The 20362-nt window shown below is 44.4% G+C and overlaps 1 protein-coding gene across 2 annotated transcripts; it reads left to right on the top strand.

Moving 5' to 3' along the window:
• Window positions 1-986: 986 nt before the first annotated feature.
• Window positions 987-13274, top strand: OAT (ornithine aminotransferase). Of its 2 annotated transcripts, none has more exons than XM_032191508.1 (10): window positions 987-1034; window positions 3852-4078; window positions 4576-4800; window positions 4941-5036; window positions 6737-6864; window positions 8405-8527; window positions 9643-9771; window positions 10742-10855; window positions 11907-12051; window positions 12985-13274. In XM_032191508.1, exons 2-10 carry the CDS (start codon window positions 3880-3882, stop codon window positions 13143-13145), a joined length of 1320 nt encoding a protein of 439 aa, XP_032047399.1. In that variant the 5' UTR covers window positions 987-1034; window positions 3852-3879; the 3' UTR covers window positions 13146-13274. The 2 variants fall into 2 exon arrangements, with proteins under 2 accessions (XP_032047399.1, XP_032047400.1); XM_032191509.1 differs by lacking the exon at window positions 987-1034 and adding an exon at window positions 1702-1777.
• The last annotated feature ends 7088 nt before the right edge of the window (window positions 13275-20362 follow it).

The following is a 20362-nucleotide window of genomic DNA, read 5'->3' as shown; positions in this document are numbered from 1 at the left end:
AATTGCCTCCGAGGGCATTTTTCTCCAACCGCATACGCGATGCTGCTCCCTGCCAGGCGGGCTTTGAGCCGCTTGGTTAGGAGATCTGACAGGGTTCCAGGACATCTCCATGGGGTTGTGTTTGTGTGGGGGGAGATACGCAAATCCTGGGTGCTGTCAACCCAATAGACCGCGTTTTCTTTGTGGAAAAGCTGCGGACTTTTGCAGCGTAGATAGACTTGTCAGGGCAATTTATGAGTCAAGAGGCATCCAGAAGTCAGCACTGCCGAGACTTTGCTTTGGTTTTGGTTTTAGTAAGGTGGATTATATAAAAAGGGAAATAGTCTCAGTATCTTTTCACATCATTTCTTCTTCTTTTGGGTTAAAAACAGTGCACTTTCACTACTCGTGGCTCAGAGACCTCATTGCTCTCTACAGCTCCCTGAAAGGAAGGTGTGGGGAGCTGGGGTCGGCCTCTTCTCACGGGTAACTAGCGATAGGACCAGGGGAAATGGCCTTAAGTTGCACCAGGGGAGGTTTAGACTGGAAATTTGGAAACATTTCCCCTCAGGACGAGCAGCAAGGTGTTGGGACGGGTTACCCAGGGAGGTGGTGGCGGCACCGTCCCTGGGGGTGCTCCAGGAGGGGTTGGACGTGGTGCTTGGGGACATGGCTCAGCGGGGACAGATTGGCCCAAACCCCGTTTTTTCATTTTGTCTTTATTTTATTCATTTCTGTTCGCTTTTCCCCGTGCTCTCCCTTCCGTTCCCTCCCCGGCCCCGCCAGCTCCCTGCGGGGGCGGCGGCCCTGAGGCAGCGCCGCCAACGGCCGCGGAGGCGAGGGGGCGGGCCCTCCCTGAGGGCTTGCGGCTCCTTCGCCCTCCGATTGGCCGAGCGCGGGGCGTTCTCCTCGGCGGGAACCAATGGCGAGCGGCGGCGGGGCAGGGGCGGGCGGCGGCAGCCAATGGGCGGCGGGGCGTGAGGCGCGGTGACAGCTGCCGCCGGCCGCCCCCGCCTTTTCGCCGCGGGCCGCGGGCGGAGCAGCAGGGCCGGCAGGTAGGGACCGGGGCGGGGGGGACAGGGGGGCAAAACCGGGCCCGGCCTCGCTTCTCGCCTCATGTCGGCGGCCGCCGTGAGGGAGGGGAGCGCGGCGGGGCCGCCTTGCCGTGAGGGAGCCCTCCGGGGTCCCTCAGGGGTCCCTCAGGCTCCCCTCAGGCCCGTTGGGGGTAACAGGCCTGAGGGGAGCTCGCAGCCCGCCCGCTGCCGCCCGCCTCAGGCAGGGCCGCCTCCCCCAAAATGTATTTATTTCGTGTTGTTTTTAGCCCTGCTGAGGTAAAACTGGCCCGGGCGGGTTTATTTTCTCCGGTTTAAGGCGGTGTAAGGCGAGCAGCGTTACTGAGGGGCTGCTGTGGAGGAGAAGCCGCTTCCCTAGCGCTCAGCGGGGGGGGCTGGCCCCGTTTCTGATGCAACACCTCCCGCCTGCCTCCTGCCCTGTAACGAGTTCCTGCTTTCCCCCCTGCTGCACCCCTCCTTCTTCCTGAAACCGCCGTGCGGATCGCCAGGAGCAGGCTTCTCCTCGCTTTTCGGCTCCAGATGCAACAGGAGTTCGTGGTTTCGCTCTGCTTTGCTCAGGGTCACGCCCCCCATGCTCAGTTGAAATGATAGAGCCTCGCTTCCGCAGCTTGCAGGTCGTTTCTTCCTCCTGGAGGGGAAGTCTTTCTGATTAAGGTTTGCCACCCTGAAGGAAGAGTAATTCTGTAACTCTCCCTGCAGAACCTTAACTCTCTGGTGAGGTGCAGGTAAGAGTTTCTTTCCTTTACAGCTTTCATTTCAGGGATATTTGGGGCATGTCCAAAAATAGAGGAGCTTATCACAGAACCAGCTGCCCTGCCAGGGAGGTGTGGCAGGGGCAGGGTGGCACAGACCCATGGCAGTTAAGGGGTTAAGCAAGTTGTGTTTCTGAGTGGTGCAGCTCTGTCAAAATTTTTCTTCCATGAAGACATATTTGCCTTTTTTTTTTTTTTTTAAATATTTGAGTGACAGTCTTGAAGAGTATTAACACAGACTGCTAATACTTAACAGCCCTGAGTTGGTAAAATGCCCAGGGCTGAGGAGCAGCTGATCTCCTGCTGGAACAGGGACTGCTGATTTTGGTAGATGCAGGAAATCGTTTTTCTGGCTTTGCTTCGAAATGAGGAACAGCAATATAACGTCGGAGGAATCTGCTGGAAAAAAAGCCTCTTTAAGGTGACTCATCCAGTGTGCAGTCCTTCACCAAAATAAATGTAGAATAATCTGCTGCTGCAAGCAGCCTGAAATAATCATCTCCTCCCATAAACTGTCCCTGTGTTCTCCTGTTTGATACACGTCTTTTGCAGTGTACTTTTGTTGTTAGGTAGTGCGCCAGTGTTGAGGTTCCTTAAAAAGCTCTTCAGTTTGCTGTGGAGTCTGTTGCAAAGGAGGCTGCATTGGATAATCAGAGCACTTGTCATTGTCATCTTCGTTGTGGGCTAATAACTTTTTACAGTTTGTAAGTGTGATGTTGTGCAAGACTGGAATCTTTAGCTCTGACTGCGCTTGGTCTTGCTAAAGTGAACATCTCTGCCTTGGCTCTCTGCTGTCCCCACTACTCTCATCCTTCTCTTAACGCTCCTATAAGTAAGAAGAAGTTGAATGTGGAAGAACCCTTTGCTCCTTCCAGCTCTCACAGACATCTTGGGCCTTTCTGGTGTTAATGCTTTCCCCTGAATGGAAAGACACAGAACTTTCCTGCAAGGGATTCTTTTCACGCTGTCCCAGTGTTGTGTTTCAGGTGCTTCTTAATCCTTTACCATAATTTGGAAGTGCTGTCAGAGAACTGTGGAAACAATTTCTATTCCATTGTCAAATACAAATCTGAAAAAGATTCACCACATCTTGGAGTTCCGCCTTCCACTTTTGATGGACTTGACAAGTTTGTTTCCAAAGACACGTTAGCCATATAAGTCTGGGAATATTAATTACACTCTTTGGTAAATGCTTGTGGAATTTAAATGGAAAGATGCCACCTACTGCTGGGAATTAGACCATGGTTCTGTTCTTCATTTTTGAAGGCTTAATTGTGTGGTTGCTCTGACAGAGCAGGAAGGGGAAAAATGCAGTGGAAGTTCAAGTTCCTAATGTTTTTCATGTGTGTGTTTCATGAAATTCTGTTACTTTCCATTCATTTTTTCATTGCCTTGAAATGCCCCTAACAAGGAGTTCTTTATGTGTAGCTGGATACGCTTTAACATCAAGAATGCAGTTTATACAAAAAGCCACTAACTTGACTTCTTAAAGCTGACCTTGGTTAAAACTAATCTGTCCTTTATCAGTCTGATATTATCAGCTAAACATTATTTGGTCAGGTGCTTCTTTCCAGCCTTATATTATTTGCTTTCTGATTCTGTATTGAGATTTCTCTTAAGGAAGTCTTCGTCAGATGAAAGGCATTTCAGCAGCTCCAGCAGCTTGATAAACTTAACTTTCTGATCATTTCCCTGCTCTGCTAAACGTAGCTTGTATTAATAAATTTAGTTGCAATTTAAGGCACAAAGAAAAAGTACTTTTATAGGTAAAATTAGGGGACTAGCTTGTGGGCACTTGCTGAGTTGTGCAGTTTTTGTTCTTTACTGGGAGTGTACATTAGAATAGGGGGAAAAAAACAACTTAGTTGAAGTCAGTGCTGCGTTCCTTTATACTTCGTACAAGCTTTCCTGATTGCAGCGCAGAACGGTTGGGAAACCTGTAATCCTGGCAGTAGAAGCGCTTTAATCGCGTCATATATTTGTTCAGAAGTACTGTCAGTGCTAATCATTAACCTCTTTTTTTTTTTTTTTCCTTTTTTTTTTCCAGATCTCTCACAGCATACCTGAAGTCAACAATGTTTTCCAAGCTCACCCGCCCGCAGAGCCTTGCTGTTCTCTGCCGAGGTGTTCATGCTTCGCTGAGTTCTGCTACCTCAGTTGCTACCAAAAAAACAGTTCAAGGACCTCTGTCCTCTGATTACATTTTTGAACGTGAGGCTAAATATGGGGCCCACAATTACCACCCGCTGCCTGTGGCTCTGGAGAAGGGAAAAGGTATTTTATTTCGGTTGCCCTGGCTCCTGTTGATGGGATGTGTATACATAATGATTTTGAGCTAATCAGTTTCAAAACTCTTTTCTTGTCGGGCTGGGAGCAGAGAAGATTGAGATAATTGATGAAGTAAAGGTAGTTAATTTGCAGGCCGTAGCTCTTTATGAGGCCTTATGCTGCAGCCTTATGAGGCCACTTAATACAACTGTGCTCTCTATAAAATGATTTATTTGAACAAAGGTCTAAGTTCTGATGATTTCCATAACTCAAGAATAACTCAGCAAGAAAGCTTCAGGCAGCTCTGTTTCTTCTGCTGCCTTGCATGGAGATCTTCATTGTTAAGGTGAACATGAAAACTGCATTGGATCCCTGTTTAAGTGTGTACTTAACCTTGTGTACTGCTCCTGTGTTTTGGCTTAATTTAAATTTACTCTGATTTTTAACTATATTTTAAGGGGATTTGCTGCTCCGCAGTATTTACCATACTTTTATTTTTCTAGGTATTTACGTGTGGGATGTTGAAGGCAGAAAGTATTTTGACTTTCTAAGCGCTTACAGTGCTGTTAATCAAGGCCACTGTCACCCAAAGATCGTGAGTGCTCTGAAAGCTCAGTCTGAAAAACTGACCCTTACCTCTAGAGCGTTCTACAACGATGTGCTCGGTGAATATGAGGAGTTTGTCACCAAAATGTTCAATTATAACAAAGTTCTTCCAATGAACACAGGTAAGAGAAAAAAGAATTTTATTGCCACTGTATTTCTTTCCATGAGAATCGACACTTTTGTGCTGCACTGATGCGTTTGTTACTGCATCGATGACCTGTCGGATGTGCAAATATGATAATGGTGCTGCTTTATGTTTTAGGAGTGGAAGCTGGAGAAACTGCCTGTAAGTTGGCTCGGAAGTGGGCATACGTTGTAAAAGGCATTCCGAAATACAAAGCAAAAATTATTTTTGCAGGTACGTTACGTGTGGGTTACGAGTTGAGGTACTGAGAAGAAGGCAGCTCTAGACACTGGCGGTAGCACTCGTCCTGTAGCTGTAGCGATTGCACTGCAGTGTTATTAATGCTCTGTTTTTTCACTGAAGGAGGGAAAGCACTGTTAATGAAGTGGTTTATAGAGCTTTATAAATAGCAATTGGATGTATAAAGTAGACATTATTTGTACTACTTAACCCTTTTTGTTGTCAGATATTGCTTAATAGCTGCCTGAAGTCAGATGGAAGCTGCATTCATCCTCCGCACTCTTTTAATCGCTGCTTGGGTGTTAAAGTGCAGTATATTTTTATTCCTTCTTTCTTGTGATACCTTTCATTTGAATTAAACTGTTGAGACCCCTCACAAAAATCCCAAGTTTGGGATAACCTCCTTCCTTCTTAACCACTCCCTACCAGTGTTTCTCTTCGGCATTCTTTAATTCGGTATTCTAGAAGCTGGCTTTAATCCAGTAAAGCCATTTTGTAGTCTTGATGATACAGCAAAGGTAACAGCAATCTTGCTAAAATTGATAGTGGGTCCTGACTATCTAAGTGGTGTGCTTTCATCCTTCGTCTGCTCTTCTTGGCTATATTACAGGGAAAAGTTGCCTACCACTGAAGAAGCTACTGTGCTTTGCTGAAAAATGATTGCTTAGGGCTAGTTCAAATAACTTCTATTTGGTATTTTTTGGTTGTAGATGAAGTGCTTTTTGTTGATTCTGCTGCTTTTCAATGGCTCTGTATTTTATACAACTTCCCAGAATGAAACTAATAAGTGATTTATTTATGTATTTATGTATTTGTTGCTGTTGTTTGTTGGTTGCTACAGCTGCAGTCTGTTTCTGACTTCTGGTGCATGTCATAGCTGAACTATAAATTGTCATTAGACTACATTTATAAACTGAAATTCAAAGTTGAGCACTGAGTTATGTCTTCTAGGGACAATTAGATTTTTTTTTTTTCCTGGGAATTCTTTAAACAAATATTTCTCCATTTCTTCCATGTATATTTTATTTTGCTCTTTAGTCAGTCAACTTTGAGTAAGTGCTTTCTTACTTCGATAAGTGACTCCCCAGAGCATAGCAGGGGTTATTGTGACCGTTTTGAACTCTTATCTTCCTTATTCTTATCAGACATCTAATTATCAATTAGGTGACAGCAAGTTGATTCAATGGAAATACTAAAATAATTTTTCATAGTCTTGGTAATAGTTAGTTCCCAACCATTTTAACTCATGTTTCTGTATGAAATAGTGCAAAGTCGGAGTGTTTTTAAAAATATAAACGGCTTTTCCTGGAACTTTGAACTACACAGAAACGTATTTTTTAGGCTTACTGGCAGCTTTATTTATAGGATTTAAATTCTGGATGGTATTTTCTTCATGGAAGTTATTTTGTGTACTTGCCAGGTCATGTCATAATATTCGTTTGTTTTTCCAACGTGCTTTTGATAGAGCAACCTGATGTATTTAAGGCATCAATGGAAACTGCTAACAATTGCTGGAAGGATGCTAATGTTAGACAACTCTTAAAATTCATTAGCAGGTCAAAAATACGATGTCCTACAAACTGTTCTGGCTCTTAGTTTTGTAATGAACCTCTGCCAGTTATGTGAGGTGAAAATGCATTGTAATTTTGTCAATGAGATGTTTGCTATGTAATTATTGATATTATTATTTTTAGCTGGCAACTTCTGGGGCAGAACAATGTCTGCTATCTCCAGTTCTACAGACCCATCCAGTTACGATGGATTTGGACCCTTTATGCCAGGTTTCGAAGTGATCCCATACAATGACCTACCAGCTCTTGAGGTATTTGGAATTATTTTACTGTGTCTCTTAGGTAAATAGCAAGGCAGAAAAATCAGAAGCTTGTCATTTAAAACATATGCATTAAGAAATATGTATTTCTTATATATGTCTAGATACATATACACTGCAGGTAATGGGTGTAAATTCTCCTTTGGCTTTGATTTTCAGTTTACTTTAGGAGGTAGAAGGCAAACAACAAGATCTGTTTCATTTCAGGTGTAGAAGATGTTTCAGGTATAAATAAAGAACAGCAAATAAACTGCAAGGGGATTCACGTTACACTTGCATGAAGTAAAATATGTTCTAAAGCTGGGCATGGATTCTGAAGCTAGTGTCTTGACTTACTTTTCTCAGAAATGCTAAGGATTCTCCAATGACTGGATAACTAGAATTCACTGCAGTTGCTTACCACTTTTGCGAGCTTCCTAGCATCCTTAAAAACATGCTAGGCTGGCAGTTCATTCAAGTTACTGAAATGCTACTGATTCTGCAGTCAAGCTGTTGGGGAGTGTTGACCTTGATTAAAACTTCCCATGCTCGTAGTCTGGGTTTGTGCATTGGAGGGTAGATGGTGCTTGATAGCAGCCATAGGGTAACTGGATTTGGGACCTGGAAGGCAGGAGGGTTCCAGCTGAACACAAATGGTACTGAGGCAGTAGGATCACTGACATTGCCAATTCCATCATACATCATCTCCATGAGTGACAAGTCAGTCCTCCGTGTCTGCTGCGCCTGCTTAGTACAACGAGCTATCTGTGGAGGTTTATGGGACAGAGATGCCTGCCTCCTAGGAGTTTGTTTAGGGGAAACTAAAGGCTCTCTGTGTTATAGTTGCTTTGTGGAATAGCTAAATCAGCTTTGAACCTAAGTAAGGCTGTTCATTGTGAAAGCTCTGTAAGTATTTACTGGCTTTCAGCTAACTTTATATTGAGGCTTTGAATACGCTCTGGAGACCTAGAACCCACATCCGTGCCCATCAGACTAATAACTGAATTGATCCTGTTTACGGGGCAGTATTAAGGAAAGCTGCAGTAAACTTGTGCTGGGAATCTTTGTATCTTTTCAGCCTTGTAGACTTGTAAACCTTCTAGAGCTTGATAGTGCAAGAATGTAGCTGTGGACTTTGCTTTAAGATGACAGCTTTGTACTAGAGAGCTTCCATTCCTTTTTGTTTGAGGTGAACTGGGGGAAGCATTGAGCAATTGTTTGCGTTGTATGGAGTAATGCAAAACTGAGTATATTTCTGAGGTAACTTATGGACTGATCCGATAATCTGCTTGTCTGGCTTTGCAGTTTTTTAAGGTTCGTAATTCCCTGAGCGAGCACACCAACTGATCTTTTGAGGCAAGCAGGGACATCGGCTTCTGTGTTGGAACTGAAATGGCACTGAGATAACTGTCTGACAGGAATACCATTACCTGCTTTTAGGATTGAAAACAGAGTGACAGCTAGGTTGTGCTATGTGCTCTTCCCATATTTTGTAAATGTGACCTGAGTACAAGTTTTTCTTTTTCTCTTTCTGTGCACATCATATTTACAGCGGGCACTTCAAGATCCCAACGTAGCCGCTTTCATGGTTGAACCAATTCAAGGTGAAGCAGGCGTGGTTGTTCCTGACAAAGGCTATCTCACGGGAGTGCGGGACCTCTGCACAAAGCACAACGTAAGGAATTCGTTAGAATTAGGTGGCTTAAAATCACATGCTGTGTCTCCTGGCATGTCTTGTAAGGTTATTCTCATGCAAGATATTAGACTTCAAATGCTGTTTAATAATTGCAGTGGATTAGGGTAGGGATACCTACACTTCCTGCTTCCTTACCTGGAAGTACTTCTTAGCAGTGCTCACTTTTCTCTGTTTATTATTGCTGTCACCAATGTAAGTTTCTAATGGAAGCTTTTGAAACTGCATTTATTTTAATTAAACTCTACATTTCTTTTTCACTCTTGTTGTTGTTGGGTACTGCTGATGCTCAGAAGCAGGCTGCCTTCCCTTATTGCAGCATCAGCTTGGTCAGGCTCTTGTACAGGTCTAGGCCTTGTCCTTTGTAAGGAAAACAGCAAAAGTTTTACTGATTCCTGGCTTTTTATTCCCATGCAGCCTGTCTGGTTTGAAAATCAGCACTTTGTTCTAATAGAGTTCTGATTCTTAATTTCCAAACGTTACCCATAAATTATTCCAAACCTTCAGAGGAAGCTATTGACGTACAGGTAATGAAGTTGCCTTCACTGTTACTGTGATGCTTACCTCACAGAAAAGGAATTAGGTACTTTATGAATTCCAGCACATGACAGTAGTGCATCTTAGGAAAATGAGATCAAAGACTTGCATGTAGGCTCTCAGAGTCATGTAGACACTGAGGCATCAGACTGAGACCAGCAGAGTTGCTAAAGTGGCATTTTTCAGAAGCTTTCAAAGGTCAGTTTCCAAACAATGCGCTTGGAGTAAAAGAGGGACTAATCCTAACTTTTTGGAAATCTCACTTGCTGTTGTAGTGTAAATAGATTCTGTTTGAACAGGGACCAAGCCGATGTAGAGTATTCCTGATGTAGCAGAGAATCTTTGTTAAAGATGTCAGAGAGAATTAGGGTAGTACATTTACTTTTCATTAGTTTGACATTTCACAGAATGTGTGTGTCTTGAGGGGGTAAAAGAAGCGCACATAGTATGATACAGCTGGAAGGTCTTCCACTGCGTGCAACTCTGTTTGAACTGAAGTAGGAATGGGAGTGAAAAGTCATTTTCTGTAACGTGTGTTTTTTCTTTTTATCTCTATAAAGGTTCTGTTTATTGCCGATGAAATCCAGACGGGTTTAGCCAGAACAGGAAAAATGCTAGCTGTTGACCATGAAAATGTGAGACCTGATATAATTCTTCTTGGAAAGGCCCTTTCTGGTGGCTTATATCCTGTGAGTAACAAAAATAAATAAATAAATTACTTGGCTAATAATTTTTAAAGTAATTAAGACTGAAAGTCTACTAGTTGGAAGACAAATTTGATATTTGCTGTGCTTGGAAATCGGTGTTTACAAGATTAACTGTAATTTGTGACCCAGATAGTAGAGCCTGTGAGTGATGCATCAGAAAATTATGGAATACATAGTTACATGTATAGCTGAAATGGCTAGAGAGCACTGAACTTTCTGTGTTGATACTTGAATTGTTAGTTTGGCGCATCATTAGATGCATCTTCTGGGATTTTTTAGGTGTTTTGGTCATTGTTAATTGAATAGATTTGATGTATCTCTGTTTACTTCAGTTTGATAATATCAGAAAGGTAAGTGTCTGGTGGTCAGCCTTTCATTCTGGAATCACTAGTTAGTGATTCTAACACTGTCTCTGGGCAGTAGATCATCACAGTCTTGCTTTAATGAATTTCTGATTAACTTTGTAAAATGGGAGAAGAATAACGTGTGCTAAAACATCATCTATTAAAAGCATTTTTCTGAACAACTGGCATTAGTTCACTTGTTTGTCATGCCCACATGACTGGGTTTATCCTCCTGGAGCGACATAAATTTCTGCTGATTAAGCTGAAAATTGCAGCTTGCCTTGAACTGTTTTGGCTTGGTTTTGACTTGTTAAACAGAGTTATGAAACTTAAACTCCTGAAATAATATTCATTTTGGAGAAATGCCTCTCAGCTGTAGTTAACTGCTGTATATTACCGGTATAGCTGAGTGTATCTAAGGGGATTAAGCTGTTCTGTGATAGTCAGATGTCCTCTTCTGCACAGAGCTAGGAATGTAGATGTAACTTATCACCAGGGGATGAAAAGCACCCTTTCCTGAGCCCTGAGGAGAAGTTTACTTCTGAGAGATTTAAGTTTACTGTTCTAAATGATGTAGGCAAATGAGTTAGCTGACCTTTCCATTCTAGGTCTCCGCAGTGCTGTGTGATGATGAAGTTATGCTGACCATTAAGCCTGGTGAACACGGATCTACATATGGAGGAAATCCGTTAGCCTGTCGTGTTGCAATAGCAGCTCTGGAGGTTTGTGTTTTAATATTTGTATCCTAAAGCAATAAAGATGTCACACAGACATTATCTTTGCTTAAATAAGGAACATTATTGGTGTTACGATACAAATAGAAATTTATGTTTAATAAGAATGAAAAATTGGTAGTAGTTAACTACTTGCATGTGGAATCGTATCAGAGAATGGCTTGGGTTGGAAGGAACCTTAAAAATAGATCATCCAACCCCAACCCCCTGCCATAGGACATGGGACACCACCCACTAGATCAGGTTGCTCAGGGCCTCATCTAACCTGGCCTTGAACACCTCCAGGGATGGGGCATCCACAGCTTCTCTGGGTAACCTGTGCCAGTTTCTCACCTCTCTTACAGTGAAGAACTTCCTTCTAATGCCTAATCTAAATCTATTCTCCTTTAGTTTAAGATCACAAAACAAATTCTGAAGTCTTAGCTGAAAATGTACCCCAATTTCTGTGTATTTTATTGTCTTAAATTTTATTCTGCCATTGAAGCCATTATCTGAGACAAGGTTTAAGGTACTTAAATCCAGTAGAATGATTTTACTAATTTCACTGAGTCATTTTAAAAATAGTATATTTCATTATGCCATATTTAAGAGTTGCTGCTCTGTGAGCTTGATAACACACATGGCACTGGAGCTCAAACAAAAGCTAGTAAAATATCTTGTCCAGATACCATATTTTAAACATTCCGTAATTGCATAATTCACAACATTTAAGCAAGTCACTCAAAAAGCCTCATCATTGCCTGATACATGGACTTGGCCAAACTCAGAGATTGAGTTTTCAGAGGTTTGTCTTTCACTTGGGGAGGAAAAAAAAAAAGACAACTGGAAAACAGTTTAGAGATTTGTTTCTTGTGAAAATAAAGGAGTGAAGGCTTAATAAGTAGCTTGGATGTGCTATGTTTGCAGTGGCACCTTGGATGGGTCAGCTTTTGTATCTCAGCAATTGTAATGTCCCTGTGTGCCATGCTGGAGTCGACAACTAAAACAAATGCAGTGCCCTTCAGTTGACTGAAGCACTAACCTTCTAACCTTCCTGTAGGTAATTGAAGAGGAAGACTTGGCTAAAAATGCAGAAAGAATGGGTAACATATTAAGAAATGAGCTCATGAAGACACCATCTGATATTGTGACTTGTGTCAGAGGAAAAGGACTGCTCAATGCCATTGTAATCCGGGAAACCAAAGGTAAGGAAACACAATCAACTGCAGAGTCGTAGCATGACAAACAATTTTCAAGTTAAAATTGCAAGTATCTGTGTGGAGTGGGGATGTAGCTTATAGTCATCTTGTTTGGGTTCTGATCTTGGCACTGTAGTACTGCCTATAAATTTATTTGTGTGTGCTATTGAAAGTAGGAGGCTTTTACTATCTCAGTCTAAACTTTTGTTTTTTTAACAACATAAATTATTTTATGACTGGATAATGTTCAAACCTGGCGGTGAACTTAGCTCCCCACAAATGCCCCTTGGTGTGTTCAGCTGGAGATAACTGGCCGTGTCTGGAAGGCTGGTTTCTGTCAGACTGTGGGAAGTTTGGCTGAGGTTATTTATTCCAGGATAATTAGATGAATACTGGAAGGCATAAGGAAGGAAAGAGTTAACGACTGAAAATAAGTTTCTAGGGATTAACACACTGAAGTACACCAGAAAATGGTTTAAAAGCCAGAGCAGACAATTATTATTATTTTTTTTGTCATCAATATACTAAGTGACAAAGTGCTGCAAGGGAAGGGCTGTAATTTCTTAAGTCATGCACGTGATGCGCTGAAATCCAGGCATAAAAGTAACCTTGTCTGAGGTCCTATCCAGACTTCTTATCTTGCCTGCCTCTTGCAGGCTTCCATTTCTTCTAGTTTTCTTTGTTTAATCCCTTGCTACAAGTAGGCAGGCTCTCATCTGTGAAAGAGCAAAGCTCAGTTTTTGCAGCAGCCTAAAATATTCACTGCAAATTCAGGAGAGCTGCTCAGATGTCACCACTTCATTTGCGAGAACGAGCACATGATATTTGATTTTTCTCACTACTAAATGACAAGCAGTTTACAGTCTGGCTCCTCATACCACGTGCTGAAAATGCGCCGCTTTCTCTGGCACGGTGTAAATGTCTTTCCTTTCATTGCAGACTACGATGCCTGGAAGGTGTGTCTGCGGCTTCGCGATAACGGACTTCTTGCCAAACCTACCCATGGTGATATCATCCGGCTGGCACCGCCTCTGGTGATTAAGGAGGATGAAATCAGAGAGTGCATCGAAATAATTCATAAGACCATTCTGTCCTTCTGAAAACGTGGCTTTTAAAGAGTATCTGCTGACTGACCTGAGCTGGTGTGTTGTTATATGTGCGATGAAGGCCTGCACGTGAAGCAAGCATCTTTAATTCCTTTTATCTAAGAGGACTTAAGTCTTTAAAAACAGGAAAAAAAAAGAAAAAAAGCTGTCTTTTATTTTCTTCCGAGCCATTATAATTTAATAATGATTTTAAAGAGCTTCCAATCTTGGAATACTTGGAGATGAAGTGATGAGGTTCTGTTCATCTAGTCGAAACTTACCAAACTGAGTCAGAGTGTTTGAGGGGGGCACATCTGTAGAAATGTGCTTAATTATTGAAAGTCTTGGCCAAAGTTTAGAGTATAACTTATATATATATATATATATATATTTAGTAAGGGTGCTCTTGAGCTTTCAGAACTCTCCCAGGCATCACATTTGGTATTTTTGCCTCGTGGTGAGATGTTTGTAGTGGGGAAGCGCTTGCCATTATGGTAGAATTTCTGTTTTTCATTTACAGCTAGAAAAAAAAACAATGCTGAAGATTTCACAAACTGGGTGTTGTGCCGGTGATCTTGACAAGCATCAGGCTGTGTTCTGTGTGTAAAGCATTTTGGTTTTATAACTCGAGTTGCTGTTCTCAAGACTGGTCTCGGTGTTTGGCTTTGCAATCTTGTAAAATAGATCTGAGTATACAGATCTGTTTTTACTGTTACAGAACTTCCTATAATCTGGATGTTTCTATTAAAACATGCCTTGCTTTAAAAAGAAAAAAAGTTAATGTGCAATTTAAATCCACGGTGTACTGAGAAAGAGTGAGCCTCACAGAAACTTGCGGTCACCTCCATCCAGAGCCACAACAGTCTGTCTTTTTGTCACTTTATATGGCAGCTCTTGCTGTTTTTTTTTTTTCTTCTTTTTTTTCTTTTTTTTTTTTCTTTTTTTTTTTTTTTTTTTCCTAGGTTGAGTGCTTTACCATGCAAATGGTGAATAATGCTGTGGTGCTTGTAAGGCAACACAGTTCATAGAAATGAACCAATCTGCCCTTCAGGATCCCCGTGAGTGCCTTACCCAGGTGTGTGCCTTACTTGGTTTCAGACAAAATACAGTCAGCTGCCACAGATGGAGGAAGAGTGATTCAAGTTGGAAAGGTCTCATTTGTGCAAGGGGCAGTGTGTCACCCTGACTGTTAGCCTCAGGAATTAAATGCAGAAAGGTGTTGCCTGGGAAGGCTGCCATTTCTGCAGGCTGTGCTTCTGCAACCTACCAGGAAAGGTGAAGTAACTGAAAGAAGCTGTAGTGTGAACATCATTGCTGGAGTCCTTTCCAAAAGGTGAACCCTCCAAAATCCTTAGCAGCCAAAAAAAATTACTTCCCTAGAGCAGTAGGGCTGGCAGGAGCCAAGGACATGATCAGGTCCATTCCCCTGCCCCAGTTATGCCACTGGTTGCATGATTGCCTGAAAGGGCTCTAGGGCAGAAGACTCCTTTCCCTGTTTCAGTGCTTCCTCGTCCTCACAGCTAGCAAGTTTCCTACCATATTTATTGTCTGTGTCTCTCTTGCTGCCCATCAGGGCCGCAGAACGGGTTATTGTCCCTCTGTACAACAGTCTTTAACACGTGTAAAGATCGTTATCATTCCTGTTTCAGTGGTTTCTCCTTCTCTCAGTAAAATTCTATTACTTTTCCTGCAAGGTAATGTTTCTCTTCACCTTTCTTGCTCTCCTGTGATTCACTGCTCCAACCATGCCCTCGCTGCTGCTGAGCAGAGCTGGACTTGTTTGTGCTGCCTGTGTGCTGTACTGCACTTCATGCATAAGCATTGTCGTTTGGGTTTTCTTGCAGTGGCATATTTTTATCTCTCAGCTTGTCCTTGCAGACTCCCTTCTGTGCAAATTGTTTTGAAGAACAGCTTTGAACCTGTTTGTCCTCGTTTTGTTTGTTTGTGCAACGAGCAAGAATAACCCGCATGTAACATTTTGTTCTGGTTTATTGTCTTTCAGCCTCTTACTCAGAAGGTTTCTCTGGCTTTGTTATCGATTTCAGCTCTGATCTTGTCCAGCCCACTTTCCAGTTGCAGACTAACTGGGCCAAGTCTGCTCAGGACTTGATTTTTTTTTTTTCTGTTTGTACAGCAGATCATTGCTGGCTGATCTCTGGGCTTTTTATTCATCCCATGGTTGCTTCCTGAATCTCATTTCCCTGATGAGCTTATGAAAATAGAGGCATGTAAAGCCTTTCTGAAGACAAGTCAAAAACTCATCTTAAATTACACTTATTTAATGACTGGGTAATTAAGGATTTTTCCTTCTTGACCTGAAAGTTGCCCTCAATTCTGCATTGTTCCCAGAGCCACAGCTACCCGTGTGAGGAAGGCAGGTGTGTAGTGCCTGCTGAAGCAGCTCAGAAATTCAGGAGCAGAGTTAAGGAACTCCATACGTTGCTTTGGGAGTAAAGAAAGATCGTCTGCCTGTGATATGTAGCGTGTGTTTGGAGAAGGAGAGGGCAAAATAAGGGCTTACTTTACCATGGAAAATGTCTTTCTGTCTGTCTTCTGGCCAAATCCCAGTTCATGCTTGCTAGATTTCAGTGACATGGCTTAAATCTCAAGCTCAAATGCAGCTGCTCATATAACTAATGGGCTTGTAAATCAGTCGCTGGGTTTGTTGTCTGGGATTTTAATTAGCCTTAGAAATTTTCTTCAGGGCTTCTCTTACCAAAAAAATGTAGACAACTAAAGTGCCTCCAACAGCTCAGCGCCAGAAGTTCGGTGCTCTCGTGTTTGTGCTTGTTGTACAAGTTGCTCAAGTGTGCTACAGCTCTGCCAGGCACTGCTCCTGAACAAAGTTTGCATTTGAAGGATGCCAAAGTGGAAATCATCTACAAATTAGTGTAATGCGTACTCTGAAATGTGCAAAGAAAGTACGTAAGACATTTCATAAAATATTCTGAGTTTGTTTTTTGCATCCTAGCGTTATAGAAGTGAAGAGGTGAGGAAAGCAAGCCCGGAGAATGCCCTTTTGATGCCTTCCCAGTACTTTTCAAGTACTTCTCTTCTCTGATAGAGATAGAGATGCATCTTGATAGGGAAGAAGGTGTGGCAGTGACACTTCTTCGGTGATGCTTCCTGCTGTTGTAATTGAAATTCATATTTAAAATGGGATTTGAAAGGGATCTGTATGTTTAACACAAATTGCCCATCCAAATGGTGTCCGTTCCTTTAGCAGGAGCTCCACAGCAATGAAATTTCCTGGAGGTCCGTGTGCATTTACAAGATGTCACGTCAAGCATTTGGCTCTAAAGGCTTGATCTGTCTCCATCACAGTGCCTGCACGCGTTCTGCTGTTTCTTTGTGCCGGGTATGGTATATGAAATGCTTTCCTAAACGAACAGTGACTGTGCACTGAGTGCTGTGCAAACACGGGGAGGTAATCTAAGCACCCAAGAGGCAAAGCAGCATTCCTCGTGTGCCCAGAGCTGCCATTGACTTCACTGGAAGCTTTGTTTGCAAAAACAATGCCGAATTGTGCTATATGCCAGTGCTCTTTGCCAAAAAACGCGGACGTTTCTCTTGGCGTGAAATCATGGAATATGTATTCTGACAGAAAAATAAATCTTTGTTTACGGGTAGATGTAAACTGAGGTTTAAAGGCGCCACGTGAAGCAGGGAAAGGCAGGAGCAGCGCAAAGCGGGGAGGATCAGGAAGCATACAGTGCGGGATTCCTTCAGTTTTTGTCTTTCCTGCTGGCAATCTTGGAGCCGTGCTCATGGCATTGTCCTTTGGGATTCTTTACAGCTGCAAAAACCTGAATTTATGCACTCAGACAGTATGCCTGAAAGTTAAAAATTACCCAAATAGGTTATTTTCTTAAAAGGCCTCAAGTGCCTGTCAGTCTTGACCGGGTAAAGAACTGCACATCTTGAACCTGTTAGAAATTGCCATGATGAAGCAACCTCTGTTTTCTTTGCCTTTCAACAGCAGTGTTAGGGCATTAGTTGAGCAGAGGACGAGGCTGTAGTTTATTTATTTATTTATTTATTGGCTGTTTCTTGTTCACGTTCTCATCTTTTTCCATCTTCCTGGCAGCAGATGGAGCCAGAAGCTCAGCTTTACACTGCTGGGTGTAGGATTTGGGGAGTTTGTGACTCCTGAGGGCTCGCTTTCGGTCTTCACTGATACAGAAATGTGACACAAACTCCAGTCTCATCTCTGTGTCATATCTCAAACTGGAACTTAAGCAGTGCACTCGTAGCTAATCTTGGGTGGGGGGGAACTAAAATGGAATTCCTTTATCTCTAATATGACAAATACCCGGTAATTCATGGCTGTCCCTGTTTGACTGATAGGGATGTAGGGACAGCTGAGCGGGGGGGTGGAAATTTCCTTCCCAAAGAACTGAAGTAGAAGGAAGAGGGAGGTCTGAGAGAAATCTTTAAATATTTCTTTACATCAGGACACCGCTTTCTGTGGGCCTCCCTGTGGTGCTTTGGCCCGGAGTGGGGGACTTAACCAGCTGGGGTTCCTGGAGTTTTCTGGGGTTTTGGGTGGTTTTTTTTGGTCCCACCCCAGCCCCCGTGCAGCCAGAGGGCTCGCGGGGTCAAGGCAGAGCCGCTTCAAGCGCTCCTTTGTTTTTCTTTCAAGTGCAAGCTAATCTGCTTTTATTTTCCTGCTCGAGGCAGTCTGTTTGCATCCCGCAGCCTGGAGTGCCGAACGCTAACGTGGCGTGGCTAAGAGGTGACCATAACGAATCCTGCTTGGTGGTTGTTTCCCTCCCGTGCTGTCTGTCTGTCTGTCTGCAGGGGCTTGTTTGCAGAAATCTGAGCAGAGACCGTGCTGTCTGGAAAATCCCCGGGCTCTTATCTGCGCTAGTCCAAATAAATACGAGTAGAAAGCAACTCCTACTCATTCCTGCCCAAAATCCTATTAATTTGCTATGATTTGGGCTCTGTATTAAAGCCCTCAGGGGTATTGACCCTTTGCATGATGTGCAAACACAACAAAGGCCTGGACCTTGGATGAACTCCCCGTCCTTCCCCGGGGTCTGACACGGGGGAGCCCTGATCCTGCAGCTAATACCCAGAGATGGAAGAGAGCTGGGAAACGCTGCCCGCGTTACACAACTCCACCTGAAGGAACGGGACGGAGGAGGGGGTAATTCACACACACACCCAGGATGAGGCTGTAGGAGCTGCCTCAATGTCCTGAAAGCCTTGAGACCTTCAAGGGACATGAGGCCTGGGAGAGCTTCACTCCCTATTGTACCTGTAGCTCTGGCTGGGGGCAAGAGGATCTATTTTCCTGCCTAGCTTTTCATCTTTCACCCTCGACACCAATCAGCCACGATTAAATATGAATTACTGGGTGTTGTGGAAGCGTTTGTCAATAATGGGTGAACATCTCAGCTGCTCCCAGAGGGGCGCTTTGTGTTGTCTCCGCAGGAACAGAGCCTTCACGGCAAGGTTAAAGGCAGCGCGAGGAACGTGAGAGGAAGGGAATGATGTCTGCGTGTGGCTCCTCCCAAGTTAACCTTCAAGAGCATGAAAATGAAAAGATTAAAGCCCTAACGGGCAGGCGGTGCTGTGTGGCCGCTGCCTTTGTAACGGGCTGTCTGCATCTCCCAGGGGCTGTCTGCATCAGGTGGGTGCAGGGCGGCCTCCCCAAGCAGCACTGCCTCTTGCTGCAGGAGCTAACCCCAAAAACATCATTTTGAAATATCCCTGCTCTTCGGGGCCCTGCAGAGATGAACCAGGATCTGTAGCAGGGATCTCAGCTCTCTTACCCAGCTCTGCTACCCTACCTCGGTGGGCAGGTGGGAGCTGCAGGACGCACAGCTCCCGGTTATATTTCATCCCACGGAGGAGATCTGGGTGCTTTTATCCTGCTGGGTGTCCCAGCTCGGCGTGGAGGCAGCTGCCCATCAGACTTTTCCAGCCGCTGGGTGTTCCTGACCACCCTCCGTGCGCATCCTCGCCTGGGCACCACATGGGGGGCCGGGGAGCGTGGGATGCTCCCAGCCCCAGCCGTGCCCCCAGCCGGTCGGGGGCTGCTTTTTTCCAAGCTGCAAGTCACCCGTTTGCGGCTGGCGTGACAGCGGGCTGAGCTGGAACAGTTTGGTTAAATCTCGTCTATTCTGCAGGCCGGTGGGTGGCCACGCGCTCAGCCAATATCAAGCAAATTAAAACCAAAAAGAAGGGCTGGGAACCACGGCGCTGGCTGGGACCTGCTTCCTCCTGCTCAGCAGCTTTCCTTTCCTGCTAAACGACCCAGACATCGGGCTGTGTCCACCAGGTTTGTGTCTTCCACGCTGCCGAGCCCCTCTGTCCTGTTGCAGTGTGCCCAAAGCTTCTCCGGGGCTTGCGCACAGCAGCAGCACCCCTGGAGAAGGCTGTTCTTATTCAGACAGCTCAGCAGGATGTTTGCTTTCTTTTTCTCCTTATTTTTTTTAACAATAGCCTGACTCACACCTCGCTTGTATCCTGTTGTATGTGCCCGTTGCTGTTTTTCCATTGTGCGTTGAGGTTATTCCTGCCCGCATGGCATAGCTGGCACCCGTCCCTCTCTGCTCCCTCTTTCTCCCATTTCTCAGGATTTTGGTGATGCTGTGGCTGGCAGCCTCCCTGCTGCCCTCCCTCTTTGTGCCACCTCCTGCACCAAGACCTCGGCGCTTCAGCCCAGCTCGTGGATGGGCAGCAACTGTGACACATGGTGGTTAGCCTAAGCCATAGCAGTGCTCCTGCAGCACGTGGCTGTGCGGTCCCAAGAAGTGCCATCCAGCACAGCAGGACCCTGCAGCTCCGAGCCTGGTCCCACCAGGGTGTCCCAGCAAATTTGGCTCCCCAGGGCCCACGGAATGAGCCAGGTCCCCCTGTGACACCCAGGGAGGTGGCAGCCAGGGAGCTGGCCACCGCGTGCTCACCGTGCTGCTGCAACGCAGGTAGGTGACCTGGCTGATCATCTGTATTGGCTTTTATTTCCAGATTTGGCAATTTTTCAGATGAGGAAGACCTCGGAAGAGCTGCGGGATAAATCAGTCTATGGCCAGCTCGTGACCAGGTGACAGCAGCATGTGCTCAGCTTTGGGCTGTGACCGGGGTTTTCTAACGCAAACTTCTGAAGACGCGGCTTGAGGAAGTGTCTGACGCAGCCTCGCTGCTGGGAAAAAACAAACAGCGAGGGCTAGCAAGCAGCTGGCAGGAGTTGTTTTTAAACTGCACTCCTCGGAGAGCCCAGC

The sequence above is a fragment of the Aythya fuligula genome, chromosome 7, assembly GCF_009819795.1.
Source record: "Aythya fuligula isolate bAytFul2 chromosome 7, bAytFul2.pri, whole genome shotgun sequence".
NCBI classification, from domain to species: domain Eukaryota; kingdom Metazoa; phylum Chordata; class Aves; order Anseriformes; family Anatidae; genus Aythya; species Aythya fuligula.
The sequence above is the reverse complement of the archived record's forward strand: the minus strand, read 5'-3'. Positions and strand labels throughout refer to the sequence as shown.